Source organism: Phocoena phocoena, chromosome 2 (assembly GCF_963924675.1).
Source record: "Phocoena phocoena chromosome 2, mPhoPho1.1, whole genome shotgun sequence".
Lineage (NCBI taxonomy): Eukaryota > Metazoa > Chordata > Mammalia > Artiodactyla > Phocoenidae > Phocoena > Phocoena phocoena.
In genome coordinates this window covers 8,141,170-8,160,048 of record NC_089220.1, presented here as the reverse complement: position 1 = coordinate 8,160,048, position 18,879 = coordinate 8,141,170, and the positions used below count along the sequence as shown (strand labels likewise).

Below are 18,879 nucleotides of genomic sequence, written 5' to 3'. Positions count from 1 at the left end.
ATTCTGGTGTTAACAACTCTGTACAGAACTCCTTTCTGCCATTTAATTTCACAGCCCTGAAGAGGTATCTTACTACATACTTACTCTGTAGTTCAATAAACAATGCAGGAGACTTTGCAAGTAGAGAGTCTCTGAGAGATGTTCATAAAAAGAGTAAAGTATAACAAACATTTACAAAGTCTCAAGAGTAAATTACAAAAGGAAGTAATTCTGAACTGTAAAGAGTTAACAAAACCTAAAGAATCTTTTCAGGTTCCCTTTGGTCAATTCAATTTATAACACTATTTTAAGACATTAATTATATCGTCAATTTATTACCTGAATGGTTGCTCTTGGTGCAAAAAGAATGCAAAAGTCGTCGTTTTCTGTGGGCACACCTGTCACCACATCACTCATCAAGTGGTGTGTGAATGAGGCGTAAGTGGGTCCAGGCTCCTGGGACATGTTCCCACTCTCATCAGGAAACAGGAAGAGGTCTGAACAACATGGCTCCTGAATTTGAGATTTTTCATCCAAAACACCTAGGTGAAAAGATTACAACATTCAATTTTGGCATATTTTAAACATCAACAACAGTAACATTTATTAAGCATTTTAGGACTTCCCTCGTGGCGCAGTGGTAAAAATCCGCCTGCCGATGCAGGGGACACAGGTTCAATCCGTGGTCCAGGAAGATCCCACAGGTCATGGAGCAACTAAGCCTGTGCGCCACAACTACTGAGTCCCTGCACTGCAACTACTGAAGCCCATGCACACTAGGGCCCACGTGCTGCAACTACTGAGCCCGCGTGCTACAACCAAGGAAGCCCGCGCACCTAGAGCCCTTGCTCTGCAACAAGAGAAGCCAACGCAATGAGAAACCCGCGCACCGCAGCAAAGAGTAGCCTCCGCTCGCCACAACCAGAGAAAGCCTGCACGCAGCAACGAAGACCCAACACAGCCAAAAATTTTTAAAAAACAGTATCTCACTTATTTCTTACAATAACCTTCTGACTACTAATAAAAAGACCAGTAAGTATGAAGTTTTCTAAGAAACAGTAAATGATGGACTCGTAAAGTTACAGACAGTCTCCTCTTAGTTACTTAGTGTCAGAGAAGTTCAGGAATCCAGCAGCAGCTAGTTAGTGTGGACTGGAGTTCCATTTTAGCCAGAATTTCATATTGACAATTATGTGCTGTAGGTGGAGCTCTGGAGGAAACTCCTTGGACAATATAGCAAGGGGAGGCGAAATAGTTACATGTAGCAGCGTCTCACCTAAAACTATAGGAAATCTCTGCTCGGGGAAGGGGTGGGGGAAACAGTTGCCAAGCATGTCTTAGGCCAGGGAATGATTCCAAGCAATAAAAAGACTCCTTGGGGCCACTGGATACCCAAATGGGACACCTGTTCTCAGGTAGCTCTCACAATATGAAGTTCACAAAAGGCTGCATGTGTGCAAAAATCTGTACGTGAACATGTATTTTTTATACGTTTATATTATAGATTAGATTCACTAATTCTTTTCTGTTCTTTTTTTGTGGCCGCACTGCATAGTATGCGGGATCTTAGTCCCCCCAGCAGGGATCAAACCCATGCCCCCTGTGGTGGAAGCATGGAGTCCTAACCACTGGACCACCAGGGAAGTCCACAGATTCACTAATTCTTTCTCCATTCATTCATCCAAACCAAACCCTGGGAGATGAACTAAGAATACTACGATGAATGCGGTGACATCTTAGCCCGGAAGGCTCGCAGACTAGACATTCTCCCATGGCGGTACGTTGAACCCACTCATCCTTGTAAGTGCTCAGTGTACAGTACAGAGTCCTGTGTGCTGAAGCTGCTCGGTAAATATTCATTAAACATTCTTTCCCACACGAGTAGGTTAGCTGCTAACGTTTATTACAAATAATGTTAGTACATAGGGAGCTAAAAGTTCCCATTTGCTTCCTTAGCTCTGATTTCTTCTAAATTCGAATGAAAGCAACATTGAATGCTAAACTTCTATAACACTATGAAATAATTTTTAAAAATTAAGATCTCACAACATATAGAAATAGCTATGTTCAGCCAATTAGAAAAAAAATATTTTTAGATAGATACTTCAAAATATTTAGATGCTTCCACTTGGCTTTAAAGCTCTCTCACTGTCTGGTTCCTCCCTGCTTATCTAACATTACTGCCTAATTCTTTTCGACAAGAAGGGAACTTCGGTTCCAGTATTAACAGCCTGAGCTACTAGATCATTAAGGCTCATACACGCCTCTGGGCCTCTGCTGATGTTAGTGACCTTGCCAAGATTATCTTCTCTCTCCCCTCTACACGCCTAGGTCCTACACACTTTTTAAAAGCCAACTCATCTCATTTTCACTGAAGTCTAATGAAGGGATTCCAAATCCTTTCCGAGCAGTGATTAGAGTGTACACTACATTCTGAAGTGTTTTCTTGTATCACCTCTGGATGGTTCTAAGCACTAGCCTCAGTCTGGTTCAGTGCCAGGTTGCTGCACGAGACCACGAGCTACCAGGGAACATAAGCCTTGCCTTCCACCTATCTGTCGCTGCCCCCCAACACTCTGGCCAGTATTATTTATCTACTAAACGTTCAATGAACACAAGCTGACTGACTAATAAATACCCACCCAAACTCAGACCTGTCTTTTCTTCAGGAAGCTACTTATTGAGGACGCTGTAAGAACACAAACAATGTCAGCCTCCACTACAACATCACAGCTCCCAGGAAGAAGTCCTGGTCTGTCTCACCATTAGATTGTGGTTTTACAGACGCAGCAGCCTCTTGTGTGTCAATTTCCTCCATAGCGTCACTCATCAAATCTCGTAGTATTTGTTGATCTGCTTCAGGAAGCACTGGACCACGTGAGGATGACCGACCAGCGGGATCTACCTACAGCCGAAAACCCTAATTAAAATCAACTTGAAAATGATCTAAAAAGCAAATTACTCAACGTTTATTTTGTCCTAGAAATATACTACATTTCACAAAAACACCAAAAGCAGGAACACATTCATTTTTCTATATTCTCTCAGCAGGTGTTACATTTTCATTTTAAGTCTTTAGTATTTTCACCCCAAACAACTACTGGCAAATAGAAGTAAATGTGTTATCATCTTAAAGCCGGCACAGTGAACTGAATCTTGAAGACGTAATACACTCGAAGAGAAGGAAGGTGAAAAACACTGCAGTGAAGCTGGGGGAGAGGGGGGTCTCTCTGTAAAGAGTCCGATCTGCTCAAACCTGATGGCTGCCATGACCACCCTCTGAGACAAAGCCACTGTAGGTAGAGCCTCATTTCTTGGAACAAATAGACACCTGAAGACAGTAGCGGGTATTCATGAGAGGGGAAATCTACTAAAAGGTGATTTGTGGAGTTCAGTTCCAACACTGATGCTTAACCATTTTTGTTAGTGAATCGTGGATTCATTAAATCCAAACCATGCTTTAAAAATGTCAGCATGGGGCTTCCCTGGTGGTGCAGTGGTTAGGAGTCCGCCTGCCGATGCAGTGGACGCGGGTTCGTGCCCCGGTCCGGGAGGATCCCACATGCCGCTGAGCCTGCGCGTCCGGAGCCCGTGCTCCGCAACGAGAGAGACCACAACAGTGAGAGGCCCACGTACCGCAAAAAAATAATGATACTCAAATAAATAAATAAATAAAATGTCAGCATGACTCTGAAATGGAAAGATCTCATTTGAAAGGGATAATTTAAAATAACTTTTAATAAATTGGAGAATAAAAGAGAAGAAACAGTAGAGAGAGAGTATCATAAATCACTTCATTATCAGGGAGAATACAGCAGGAGCAAGGAAACAAAAACAGAAGCGTAACACAAACGAGGTGTAAGATCAGCATGAACGAAAGATAATGCAAGGCCTGTCAGACCCTTACTGAAGGATCCATTGACCTAAGGGGACCGAGAATTCTGTTCACAGAAGAGGCCACGAAGAAGAATAAAAAGACTGATAAAAAGTAAATGCTAAACAAACTGGACATTGTTCTATCTGGACATATGAGAGGGCAGAGAGGTGACAGCTGGGGGCGTAAGAAAGCAATGAACTGGGAATCCAAATACCTGCATATTGTTGCTGCTACTAGTTAGGGCAAATAACCTAAATTCTCTGGGTCTTATTCATCTACTAAACAGAGATGATAACCTTTAACCTCTCAACTGCACTAGGTAAGAGGAAATCACATATGAGAAAGTATACTGAAAACTGGATAGAATTGTAGATAACAAATATGAAAGATAACGTCATATAAATAAGTCTTCTGGTAATAATACTAATTCCTGCCACCACAGACTCTCACATGCTAAATGTTTTCTTTCTTCCCTGAGGACATATGAAAATAACTTAAGTCTGGGAAAATGTATGTTAGTTGAGAATATTAATGTTCTGAAACTGAGAGCATCAAACAGTAGAATGGTTTTCCAAAAAGGCCCATGGAATCACCTTTCTAGACCCCATCACCCTGAAAGTAAGAATAGATAGATGATTATTCAAAGTTTCCTTTCTACCCTATGACTGTCAAGAAGACCTCGCCAATGTACAGGTCACTCGCATGTCTGGAATGAGGAGGGGTTGAGTGAGTTCTAACGAATGAGGCTGGCGGCTGTACCTTCATCTTTCTTTGCGGGGCTCCGGACTTCACGTCTGCCTTGTCAGCCACATGTAAGTCCCCGTAGCTTGCAATGTACTGAATGAGATTCATTAATGCAGCACAAGAGTCCGAGCACGTTCTAATATGGACAACGTCACTCGAACAGTGTAATTCAAAGTGCGGCTCAGTCTGGACAGGACACGGAAAAAAGGATAAAAATGTCTACCAAAACAAGAGAAAAAAATGTTTGCATCGGTTTACATTAAATAAAATATAATATGATAATTTGTCTTGCCACAGGAAACATGCATTTATAATAACTCAATCTTAACTTTAAAATATTTTATTTATTTCTGACTAAAATTAGGTAAGTGGAAAAATACTTTTACAGTAAGTTCAGTATGTTTTTAGTCTCTTCTATAAAAAAAAGGACTTAAATAAAAATATCCATTTATTTTAATAACTTACTTGCTCTCCATCAGAATCAGACTTCACTGCAGTTATGGTTAATTCCAAAAGCCCCATATCCATCACACGAACATAATCTAAAATTTTTTAAAGTAATTAATAAAATATCTGAGTATAACTTTCAAAAAATGCTTATCCAACAAACACCCAATAAAACTAGTGCTTCTTTAAAATTCATGGCAGGTAGTAGTACAAATACTTATAATGTAATGGAAACATAGTTTCATCCTACAAAAATCCTACAGTTCACTTTATTTTTAATTAGAAACAAAATCTGCCTTCTGTTAAATAAACAAGCGTATATACAATGTGATGCATTTTACCAATGTTATTGATATTACAAACTGGTATTACAATATTCAGACTGATAAGATCCTTAGTTCACTGGCATTATTCTAGAGTTAAAATGCTTAAAAATATTCAGATGCAAAAAATAAAAGAGGATTCATCTATCCCAGATTTTGTTTTTTAACTCTTACCTCTATTCAGATTTACAGTAACAGTATTACACTTGTCAGACAGGTGTAAAGCAGCTTCATCCAAGATTATTCTGGGCAAAAGAAAGATAAAATCAAGATCTAAAAACCTAACCTTGAATATACGCTGCATAATCGCTATATACTTAGCTGTGCCATTCTTTCTGATATAAATACGATCAAAGCCATATGCAGTTTCTAGCTTACAAATGTCACCTAACATTTCTTTGTTCTTTTAATATTTATTTATTTTTTTATCTGTCTTTGGCTGGGTTGGGTCTTAGTCGCGGCACACGGGAACTGCAAAATGCGGCGTCTTTCGTTGCGGTGCGCGGGCTTCTCTCTAGTTGTGGTGTGCAGGCTCCGGAGCACGTGGGCTCTCTAGCTGTGGTGTGGGCTTAGTTGCCCCGCAGCACGTGGGATCCTAGTTCCCTGACCAGGGATTGAACCCATGTCCCCTGCATTGGAAGGCAGATTCTTAACCACTGGACCACCAGGTAAGCCCTAACATTTCTTTAAAACTCACTGTTTATGAGTACTAGAAACATTTAAATGGCATAAATGAGATTAAATCATCTGCTCGAATCAATTTTAAATTTTCAGCAATTTTAACAGATGCCCAAATTCACAAGGTTTAAATTAGGAAAATGAAGTGTATCAGGTATTATGGGAAGTTTACATATAAATGTATTAAAAAGTTAACCAATAATCTCAAGAATGAATTTCCTCCCTAAAAATGAAATACAGTAATGAATTGAAGAGGTGGGACGAATCCTCTGAGAAAGAAAAGCTGAAAACTTGAATAAAGGAACATGACTAATAGTAAAAGGATGTTGCTTTTAACAAAGATTGACACTTTAATCAAAGGGTTGAGATAAAGCTCTGTCAGTATGTTTTGAACAGCTGCATTTAGTAGACAGAGAGGCTTAACACGGTACCTGAGAGTAGAAGATGATTTATCCAAGGCGACACTACTTGAAACGCTGAATGTTTCAACAGTAAGAAGAGATCGGATTGGCAAATAAAGAGGCCTATTACCACAAAGGAACAAGAGAATATTAGTCTGCTGCAAAAGAAAAGAAACTCCCTTTAAAGAGCATTTTGAACCTTAACTCTACTGAATTACATACTTTTCCTCAAAACTGAGTACATATTTTAAAGACTAAAACTTTATTTTGCTCCATTTATGAACTAACCTATAATCAAGTGCACAGCTCCAGAGATGAACATGAAAGGTTGTAAATGAGGTTGGAGGATTGTATCCCAGAACAGGTTCATCAGCAATATTCAAGAAGTATAAAATCTATAATCACAAAAATACAAAATGCCCTGCTTTAGAAGAAAAAAAAAGTTTTGATATGATATCCTTAATACCAACATGAAATAAAATAGCTCACAAAAACACCAACCATTTAGTGGAAAATCATAATGTTAAAAGAAAATCATCATTTGAAGGAATTCATTTCAAAAAGTATTTGCATAACTAGAATTTGAAATGCAGAGGCCCATCTAACAACTGCAATGCTACAGAGATCTCGGAAAAATCATATCCTATGAAACTAACAAAGTATGTATAATATACTTTCAACATTACTTTGCTTGGAATAATTCTTTTGAAAAAAACAAATTTTGCCAAAGACTGTTTAAAACTCTCCATCTGGTTTTCTATAAAATCCACTGTTGGGAGAAGTTCCTGTTCCTTAATTTATACCCAGATCTGTCTGAAAACCAGTCCTTCTCACCAACATCTACTCTATATTTCTATCTAAATCAAAAAGTTAGGCTAAATCTCTCCCTTACAGCCAGCCAGTTGACTAACCATCTCTCTACCCCCGCTCTATTTATTCTCTCTCTATATATATTTTATGTTTCAGAATGTTTCTGAAAGCATTCAAGTTTAAAATAATTTATTATTTTCCAAGCACAAAGAAAAGGTTTCTCTTTCTAAGGAAAACGAACAAGAATCACAGTGTGCTAGTTTTCATTCTCATATAAAGAAGAGTTAACTTCTTACCCAAAGTTTCCTTTGAAAAAATGTAATTAACCAAATACAGTTATTACACTGGAAATTAATTACAGAATTCCTTATAAATGCCTCAGTGTATATTGTTGACCTAGGGGATAATTCTGAAATTACGGCACTTAAAGAATATACAGTTATAAGTGCAAGTCAACACTCATTTATTCTCCTCTATGCCAGGCACTCGATAGGTCCCTTCCCTTTAATGATAAAACATAACTTTGTCTTTGAGATGTTTAAGGACCAAACTTTAAGGTAAAAAATCAATTACATTCTGGGGTGGTGATAATGTTCTATTTCCTAACATAAGAGGTGGTATTTATATAGGAGTATTTATATCATGAAAATTCGATGAGCACTGAATATTTATGATTTGTGAACTTTTCACTATGTGTATTATATGTTAACATAAAGTAAAAAATAAATCAATAAATATACATCACAGCTCTCTTACCTGCTCATGCCAGCTAAACCCGGAAGGAAGCATTCTGTGCTGGAGAGTGGCTCCTTTCAGTCCCACAGCAATGAGAAATTCCTACAGAGCAACACGAAGAATTACATTTATTACCTACATAACCCTCTGGTTCAAAACTTGAAAAGTTTTTCTAAGAAAATAAATGTGTTACATTTATGCAATCATTTTTATTTAACTAGTAATCAAATCAGCAGCAAGTATTTAATGGTATAAAAGTACAAAACACACACCTTTGTATTGGACTCTGATTTATCAGACAATATTTTAACTGCAACAGAGAGCATATTCAAAGTGTCTCCTCCAACACCATCTGAAGAAGCTCGACTGAGGCCATCTTCTTCAGAGGAATAAATAGTAGGTTCCAACCAATGTGGTCGGGTTGAACTGGGCAGTCGTGTTTCTGTAGAAGGAATTGCTCCATCCACTATGCCTATATCCACAATGAGGTGACAAGATAACAAAATGATTATTTGAAATTAATTCACGAACTTCTATAACTCAAAACAAAAATCCATGTACTTCCACTGAATATAACATACCCTGGAGGCAAAATGACCAAGAACCAGCTTGACATTAATAATTCATTCTCCTCTACTAATGTTGGTATAAGTGACTATCCAAGTTAAAAAAAAAATTTGAGATCTGAAATGCTAGAAAAGTTAAATTTAAATAGGAAAATCTAATAAACATTAAGAATGTGCAAGTATCTCTTTTCTACTCACAAAGTAACACAAGGAATGTGCTCAAAGAAGAGCAAATTCTGTATTTGTTACCAAAAGGAAATACCACTTAAGAGAAAATAAAGAATGTAAAGTCCCATCAACTGATCGATGTATACTAAGATACGGTATATCCATAAAATGGAATATTCCTTGGCAATAAAAAGGAATAAAACACTGATACATTTGGATTAACCTTGAAAACATCATGCCAAGATGCCAATCACAAAAGACCTTCTACTGTATGAAACCATGTATATGAAACAGCCAGAATATGTAAATCCATAGAGACGGAGAGTAAATCAGTGGTCTCTTGAGGCTAGAGGGGACTGCAGGCCTGGGGGTTTATAGCTCAAAGGTGCAGACTTCTGGGGGGTTGATGAAAATGCTCTAAAGTTGACTACGATGATGGTTACACAACTCTATGGAAAACTAAAAACGATTGAAATGTATATTTTAAATGGGTGAATTACATGGTATGTGAATTATATCTCAATGTAAGTTGTTGCAAAAAAGAACATAAAGTCAACTTCTAATTTACAATAATTATTACCTTGCCAGTGGAATCAGAACACCCTACAGAAAATAATTTCTAGTGTTCAGAGCTCTGTTCTCTGGGGGCAGGCTGAGCCAGGACCCGCACCCAACGTCTGGGGGCTGGAGCAATACGTGGACGCCACGTCGGCCTTGCCACTGACCCCACCGGAACCCAGCCTGAGAGAAGCGCGAGTCGTGGGTGCCACATCTCGGGGCTACGGGGGTGACCGGGTAGAGAGGTGGAGCCAGCAGGGAAAATGACTTTCAGGAGGTGATGGTGAAATTGAAGTCAAGAAAGTGAGGAGAAAGCTTTGGGGAAAGCCAAGCAGAGACATTCCAAGTCAAGAACAGTTTGTGGCGAGGCCCTGAGAAAGCCGTGTGGATGAAAGGCTCTTGGTGCTCCAGCCAGGAGTCAGTGCTGTGCCTCTGAGGTGGAAGAGCCAACTTCAGGACACTGGTCCACAAGAGACCTCCCAGCTCCACGTGATATCAAACGGCGAAAATCTCCCAGAGACCTCCATCTCAACAAAGCACCCAGCTTCACTCAACGACCAGCAAGCTACAGTGCTGGACATCCTATGCCAAACAACTAGCAAGACAGAAACACAACCCCACCCATTAGCAGAGAGGCTGCCCAAAATCATAATAAGTCCACAGACACCCCAAACCACAGCACCAGACGTAGACCTGCCCACCAGAAAGACAAGATCCAGACTCTTCCACCAGAAAACAGGCACTAGTCCCCTCCACCAGGAAGCCTACACAACCCACTGAACCAACTTTAGCCACTGGGGACAGACACCAAAAACAACGGGAACTACGAACCTGCAGCCTGCAAAAAGGAGACCCCAAACACAGTAAGATAAGCAAAATGAGAACACAGAAAAACACACTGCAGATGAAGGAGCAAGATAAAAACCCACCAGATCTAACAAATGAAGAGGAAATAGGCAGTCTACCTGAAACAGAATTCAGAACAACAACAGTAAAGATGATCCAAAATCTTGGAAATAGAGAAAATGCAAGAAACATTTAACAAGGACCTAGAAGAAGTAAAGATGAAACAAGCAACGATGAACAACACAATAAATGAAATTAAAAATACTCTAGATGGGATCAATAGCAGAATAACTAAGGCACAAGAACGGATAAGTGACCTGGAAGATAAAATAGTGGAAATAACTACTGCAGAGCAGAATAAAGAAGAAAGAATGAAAAGAACTGAGGACAGTCTCAGAGACCTCTGGGACAACATTAAATGCACCAACATTCGAATTATAGGGGTCCAGAAGAAGAAGAGAAAAAGAAAGGGACTGAGAAAATATTTGAAGAGTTTATAGTTGAAAACTTCCCTAATATGGGAAAGGAAATAGTTAATCAAGTCCAGGAAGCACAGAGAGTCCCATACAGGATAAATCCAAGGAGAAATACGCCAAGACCCATATTAATCAAAGTGTCAAAAATTAAATACAAAGAAAACATATTAAAAGCAGCAAGGGAAAAACAACAAATAACACACAAGGGAATCCCCATAGGGTTAACAGCTGATCTTTCAGCAGAAACTCTGCAAGCCAGAAGGGACTGGCAGGACATATTTAAAGTGATGAAGGAGAAAAACCTGCAACCAAGATTACTCTACCCAGCAAGGATCTCATTCAGATTTGATGGAGAAATTAAAACCTTTACAGACAAGCAAAAGCTGAGGGAGTTCAGCACCACCAAACCAGCTTTACAACAAATGCTAAAGGAACTTCTCTAGGCAAGAAACACAAGAGAAGGAAAGGACCTACAATAACGAACCCAAAACAATTAAGAAAATGGGTATAGGAACATACATATCGCTAATTACCTTAAATGTAAATGGACTACATGCTCCCACCAAAAGACACAGATTGGCTGAATGGATACAAAAACAAGACCCATATATATGCTATCTACAAGAGACCCACTTCAGACCTAGAGACACATACAGACTGAAAGTAAGGGGATGGAAAAAGATATTCCATGCAAATGGAAACCAAAAGAAAGCTGGAGTAGCAATTCTCATATCAGACAAAATAGACTTTAAAATAAAGACTATTAGAAGAGACAAAGAAGGACACTACATAATGATCCAGGGATCGATCCGTGAAGAAGATATAACAATTGTAAATATATATGAACCCAACATAGGAGCACCTCAATGCATAAGGCAAATACTAACAGCCATAAAAGGGGAAATCGACAGTAACACATTCACAGTAGGGGACTTTAAAACCTCACTTTCACCCATGGACAGATCATCCAAAATGAAAATAAAAAAGGAAACACAAGCTTTAAATGATACATTACACAAGATGGACTTAATTGATATTTATAGGTGATTCCATCCAAAAACAACAGAACACACATTTTTCTCAAGTGCTCATGGAACATTCTCCAGGATAGGTCATATCTTGGGTCACAAATCAAGCCTTGGTAAATTTAAGAAAATTGAAATTGTATCAAGTATCTTTTCCGACCACAACGCTATGAGACTAGATATCAATTACAGGAAAAGATCTGTAAAAAATACAAACACATGGAGGCTAAACAATACACTACTTAATAACGAAGTGGTCACTGAAGAAATCAAAGAGGAAATCAAAAAATACCTAGAAAAAAATGACAATGGAGACACGACGACCCAAAACCTATGGGATGCAGCAAAAGCAGTTCTAAGAGGGAAGTTTACAGCAACACAACCCTACCTTAAGAAACAGGAAACATCTTGAATAAACAACCTAACCTTGCACCTAAAGCAATTAGAGCGAGAAGAACAAAAAACCCCCAAAGTTAGCAGAAGGAAAGAAATCATAAAGATCAGATCAGAAATAAATGAAAAAGAAATGAAGGAAACGATAGCAAAGATCAATAAAACTAAAAGATGGTTGAGAAGATAAACAAAATTGATAAACCATTAGCCAGACTCATCAAGAAAAAAAGGGAGAAGACTCAAATCAATAGAATTAGAAATGAAAAAGGAGAAGTAACAACTGACACTGCAGAAATACAAAAGATCATGAGAGATTACTACAAGCAACTCTATGCCAATAAAATGGACAACCTGGAAGAAATGGACAAATTCTTAGAAATGCACAACCTGCCAAGACCGAATCAGAAAGAAACAGAAAATACGAACAGACCAATCACAAAGCACTGAAATTGAAACTGTGATTAAAAATCTTCCAACAAACCAAAGCCCAGGACCAGAAGGCTTCACAGGCGAATTCTATCAAACATTTAGAGAAGAGCTAACACCTATCCTTCTCAAACTCTTCCGATATATAGCAGAGGAAGGAACACTCCCAAACTCATTCTATGAGGCCACCATCACCTTGATACCAAAACCAGACAAGGATGTCACAAAGAAAGAAAACTACAGGCCAATATCACTGATGAACATAGATGCAACAATCCTCAACAAAATACTAGCAAACAGAATCCAACAGCACATTAAAAGGATCATACACCATGATTAAGTGGGGTTTATTCCAGGAATGCAAGGCTTCTTCAATATACGCAAATCAATCAACGTGATAAACCATATTAACAAACTGAAGGAGAAAAACCATATGATCATCTCAATAGATGCAGAGAAGGCTTTCGACAAAATTCAACACCCATTTATGATAAAAACCCTGCAGATGGGCTTCCCTGGTGGCGCAGTGGTTGAGAGTCCGCCTGCCGATGCAGGGGACACGGGTTCGTGTCCCAGTCCAGGAAGATCCCACATGCCGCAGAGCGGCTGGGCCCGTGAGCCATGGCCGCTGAGCCTGCGCGTCCGGAGCCTGTGCTCCGCAACGGGAGAGGCCACAATAGTGAGAGGCCCGCATAATGAAAAACAAACAAACAAACAAACAAAAAAAACCCTGCAGAAAGTAGGCATACAGGGAACTTTCCTCAACATAATATAGGCCATATATGACAAACCCACAGCCAACATCGTCCTCAATGGTGAAAAACTGAAAGCATTTCCACTAAGATCAGGAACAAGACAAGGTTGCCCACTCTCACCACTCTTACTCAACATGGTTTTGGAATTTTCAGCCACAGCAATCAGATAAGAAAAGGAAATAAAAGGAATCCAAATCGGAAAAGAAGAAGTAAAGCTGTCACTGTTTGCAGATGACATGATACTATACATAGAGAATCCTAAAGATGCTACCAGAAAACTACTAGAGCTAATCAGTGAATTTGGTAAAGTAGCAGGATACAAAATTAATGCACAGAAATCTCTGGCATTCCTATACACTAATGATGAAAACTCTGAAAGTGAAATGAAGAAAACACTCCCATTTACCATTGCAACAAAAAGAATAAAATATCTAGGAATAAACCTACCTAAGGACACAAAAGACCTGTATGCAGAAAATTATAAGACACTGAGAAAGAAATTAAAGATGATACAAATAGATGGAGAGATATACCATGTTCTTGGATTGGAAGAATCAACATTGTGAAAATGACTCTACTACCCAAAGCAATCTACAGATTCAATGTGATCCCTATCAAACTACCACTGGCATTTTTCACAGAACTAGAACAAAAAATTTCACAATTTGTATGGAAACACAAAAGACCCCGAATAGCCAAAGCAATCTTGAGAACAAAAAACGGAGCTGGAGGAATCAGGCTCCCTGACTTCAGACTATACCACAAAGCTACAGTAATCAAGACAGTATGGCACTGGCACAAAAACAGAAAGATAGATCAATGGAATAGGATAGAAAGCCCAGAGATAAACCCACGCACATATGGTCACCTTGTCTTTGATAAAGGAGGCAGGAATGTACAGTGGAGAAAGGACAGCCTCTTCGATAAGTGGTGCTGGGAAAACTGGACAGGTACATGTAAAAGTATGAGATTAGATCACTCCCGAAGAGCATACACAAAAATAAGCTCAAAATGGATTAAAGACCTAAATGTAAGGCCAGAAACTATCAAACTCTTAGAGGAAAACATAGGCAGAACACTCTATGACATAAATCACAGCAAGATCCTTTTTGACCCACCTCCTAGAGAAATGGAAATAAAAACAAAAATAAACAAATGGGACCTAATGAAACTGCAAAGCTTTTGCACAGCAAAGGAAACCATAAACAAGACCAAAAGACAACCCTCAGAATGGGAGAAAATATTTGCAAATGAAGCAACTGACAAAGGATTAATCTCCAAAATTTACAAGCAGCTCATGCAGCTCAATAACAAAAAACCAAACAACCCAATCTTAAAATGGGCAGAAGACCTAAATAGACATTTCTCCAAAGAAGATATACAGACTGCCAACAAACACACGAAAGAATGCTCAACATCATTAATCATTAGAGAAATGCAAATCAAAACTACAATGAGATATCATCTCACACCAGTCAGAATGGCCATCATCAAAAAATCTACAAACAATAAATGCTGGAGAGGGTGTGGAGAAAAGGGAACACTCTTGCACTGCTGGTGGGAATGTGAATTGGTACAGCCACTATGGAGAAGAGTATGGAGGTTTCTTAAAAAACTACAAATAGAACTACCATATGACCCAGCAATCCCACTACTGGGCATATACCCTGAGAAAACCATAATTCAAAAAGAGTCATGTACCAAAATGTTCATTGCAGCTCTATTTACAATGGCCAGGAGATGGAAACAACTTAAGTGTCCATCATCAGATGAATGGATAAAGAAGATGTGGCACATATATACAATGGAATATTACTCAGCCATATAAAGAAACCAAATTGAGCTATTTGTAATGAGGTGGATGGACCTAGAGTCCGTCATACAGAGTGAAGTAAGTCAGAAAGAGAAAGACAAATACCGTATGCTAACACATATATATGGAATTTAAGAAAAAAAAAATGTCATGAAGAACCTAGGGGTAAGACAGGAATAAAGACAGAGACCTACTACAGAATGGACTTGAAGATATGGGGAGGGGGAAGGGTAAGCTGTGACAAAGTGAGAGAGCGTCCTGGACATATATACACTACCAAAATAGATAGCTAGTGAGAAGCAGCCGCATAGCACAGGGAGATCAGCTCGGTGCTTTGTGACCACCTAGAGGGGTGGGATAGGGAGGGTGGGAGGGAGGCAGATGCAAGAGGGAAGAGATATGGGAACATATGTATATGTATAACTGATTCACTTTGTTATAAAGCAGAAACTAACACACCATTGTAAAGCAATTATACTCTAATAAAGATGTAAAAAAAAAAAGAATTCTGTTCTCAGTAGATTTTCTTTATTAAGCAAAATTTAAACATGTCTAACCAGAAGTGAACAAAACACACATATTTAACATTTGTCCTACCTTTGTGATAGAGACTGAAACTGCTACAATGAAGGCAGATATAGTGCTTGTCATCAAAACCTTCATATTTTGTCACACAAAATAATGAACCACTGTTGAATTCTAACCAGAATTCACCATGCTTGTTTTCCAACAGATCTCCATTATCTTGCTAATAAGAAGATCAGAAAAAACAGAGAAGTCATTAATTAAATACAGAAAAGTAAGAACGACCCTTGAGATGCTCCTCCTTGATTCAGGTCAGGAGGATCTCCCACACTGCAGCAAAGCGGTCTGATTCTTGAACCATCCAACATGGTGGTATTAAAAACTGCATAATTAAACACTAGGCCGGGCCTCTTCTGCCAAATGAACCTCGGTACTTCATCACCCTTTGGAATAGATAAGCTACTGTTACCACCTCAGGAGTGGGACCAGCACGTTTTCCAAAGGAAGTCCATGTAATGTTTGTCTTTTGATCTGCAACGAAAGCTAAATTTCCAAAGCTGCTGTCATCGTGGTGTGCCTCAGAAAACTGACCTTCATCATCAGTCACTGAAACAAGCTCGAACTACCTCAACTCTTGAATGCGTATATCATGCTAGATTTATAATAAGATGCACTTGAAAAATCACTTTGGATTTGTAAATCCTTACCTTTACATCTGTAAACACTGCCATTAATCCATGATTAATGCTCAAAAGAACTGAGAGAAAACTCTGTGAGTTCTTGTTCTGAGAGTCTAGTTTTTTCTTCCTACGAGAACGATAATTGGGATCAACAGTGGAAAAATACTGCAAAGTCTCCTCCTCAGATCCACTTTCCTCATCTATGAGAAATAAATTGTACAATTACAGCTCTTCTAACAGCTTATTAACAAAAAACAGCGTTCAAACTTGAACGTATCACAAGAATATTTACTTGTTTTACAACCTGTTTATTTTTACAAAGAATCTGGTGTAACAATAAAAATGTACTGTCTTTCTCTTTACCACTGAACTTCAGACAATGAATATACTATCACTATAAAAATAACACTTAATTAATAACTCTTAATAGCTAGAAGTGGGGAAATACTGTAAATTACTAAAAGATATTACAAAATATAGTTATAAATGGAAGACGCCAAAGAAACATTTTTAAATCCATCAATTTGAAAGGTTACTCCTTTGTTTATTGATAAACCAGGCATTTTAATTCAGAAGAAATTTAAAATATATTACCATAGTGAACTGTAGATCTCAATGGACTAAAACTATCTTTGTTGAAGGTATTAATCAGTTGACTGGCTACTGAAAGCCCAATACCATATGAAATATTTTCAAATGTCTCTACTGGTGAAGGAGCTGTTGGTTCCCAGAGCAGCAAATCATTAAAGATCCTATAAAGACAAAAGTTGAAAAATATATACATAACTCCTACTTCAACTGAAGGCAAACTAAAGAATATCCCTTTAAGAAATCACATGAATAATAAATTTTCCAAATGGTGAAATGGAATTTCTTTCAATGGAAAAATAACTGCTATGGCTATCAGGGCAGTGAGAAAGGAATCTGGACAATTAGATACCTAATTAGATATCCTCCTAGTTTCACCAGTGTTATATGCATCAAATTACATACATCTAAATGCACTTAAAGGAGGAGGTTTATTAAAAATAAAACCCATAAAGAACAAAAGGACTGCTCACGTATATGAGAACACTCTATAAACTATAACAGATTATGCACTGTCTCATTTGACTCCCCTCAGTCCTCTGGGGAAGCCAAGGCAGAATTATTATTCTCACTTTACACTTGAAGAAACTGCATCATAAAGGTTAAGTGACCCGCCCAAGGTCACACAGCTAATTAGTGGGAGAAGTGGAACCAGAGCCCAGATTATGTCCAGCTCCCAATTCAGTTCTCTTCCATTACTCACTTTCTCTAGGGATATCTGCTTTTTCTTTCTTCCACAGAAAGCACAGCTTCGCTGGGAAGTTTGCATGAGATAAAGAAGCATACAGAACAGGGAATAAAGAGAGGAAACCCTTCTAACTAACGGAACAGACAAACAGCCAAGTCAATACTGGTGACTACTGGGGTGATACATGTCGAGCTAGACCACCACCACATCCTATTTTTTCAAAGAAATATTTGTCACTTCTCAGATACCACCCCCCCCCCACCACTCACCTCTATGTTGTCATGAAAACTGAGACATTACAATGTTCTCCACAAAGATTTTTGTTAGGCTTGGACCCATAGCATATCCTTCACATGCATAATGCAATCACTGCACCTATAACACTACTCCATTTTCTTGTTTCCCTTTCCTAGACTAAGACTTGTGTCTTAGTCATCTGTATGTGTGCCTAGCACAGTGGCTGTCACACAGCAGGCTCTGAGGGTTTGAAGAAAGGACCAGTGGATGACTCACATGGAAGGACTGCCAAAAGCACAGACTCGTCATAAAGCCTAGTGTGAACACCAATCAAGGTGCCAAGCGATGATGTAGCCCTGGCCCCTTCCTGTGAGAAGCCACTTGTCTAGGAACTTCCCGGGCCAATTCCTGAGCTTCTGAGGCCCTAGAAAGTATAAACGAGGACTGAGTACTGTCACTCTCAGTAGATTGTAATCCCCACCCAAAAGGTCCCTTTTTGGAAGCATCACTGGATGAAGAATACCAGGGACACAGGGCAGACGCATGTCTTGCCTCAGACACACTGACAGCGATGCCCAGAATTGTGTGGCACTCATTTGGCTCGCTGCCTCTTGGGTGCATCACTCACAGAACAAAGAAACAAGAGTCTAGGACTTCCCTGGTGGCGCAGTGGTTAAGAATCCGCCTGCCGATGCAGGGGACAAGTTCAAGCCCTGGTCTGGGAAGATCCCACATGCCGCGGAGCAACTAAGCCCACGAGCCACAACTACTGAGCCCGCGTGCCTAGAGCCCATGCTCTGCAACAAGAGAAGCCACTGCAATGAGAAGCCCGAGCTCCACAACGAAGAGTAGCCCCCGCTCGCCACAACTAGAAACCGCCCGCGCACAGCAATGAAGACCCAACACAGCCAAAAATAAATAAATTTATTGAAAAAAAAGAAACAAGAGTCTATATCCAGATCTTAGTCTAAATTCCTATATGAATAAATAGTGAAAGTATAAAATGAAGAATTTTCTCAGGAAATGTTTCTTTACCTTATTCCCTCCAACCATTCTCTTATCTTCACAGGTTAAAGAGAAACTATTACTTTAAATAAAACCTGGAGTTCATGGTATATGACCTGCAAATATGTTTCATATG

The 18,879-nt window shown here is 39.0% G+C and overlaps 1 protein-coding gene across 1 annotated transcript in view; it reads right to left on the bottom strand.

Moving 5' to 3' along the window:
* The window catches only part of ATG2B (autophagy related 2B), a 74,510-nt gene that overhangs the window by 22,277 nt on the left and 33,354 nt on the right, over nt 1-18,879 (bottom strand). The window contains exons 19-30 of the mRNA XM_065872455.1: nt 16,820-16,977; nt 16,253-16,425; nt 15,618-15,768; nt 8,267-8,466; nt 8,016-8,096; nt 6,738-6,844; nt 6,480-6,572; nt 5,545-5,615; nt 5,066-5,142; nt 4,616-4,786; nt 2,743-2,884; nt 319-521 (exon numbers count right to left, since the gene is read on the bottom strand). Coding sequence (XP_065728527.1) covers nt 319-521; nt 2,743-2,884; nt 4,616-4,786; nt 5,066-5,142; nt 5,545-5,615; nt 6,480-6,572; nt 6,738-6,844; nt 8,016-8,096; nt 8,267-8,466; nt 15,618-15,768; nt 16,253-16,425; nt 16,820-16,977 — 1,627 coding nt within the window. The remainder of the gene's footprint in view (nt 1-318; nt 522-2,742; nt 2,885-4,615; nt 4,787-5,065; nt 5,143-5,544; nt 5,616-6,479; nt 6,573-6,737; nt 6,845-8,015; nt 8,097-8,266; nt 8,467-15,617; nt 15,769-16,252; nt 16,426-16,819; nt 16,978-18,879) is intronic.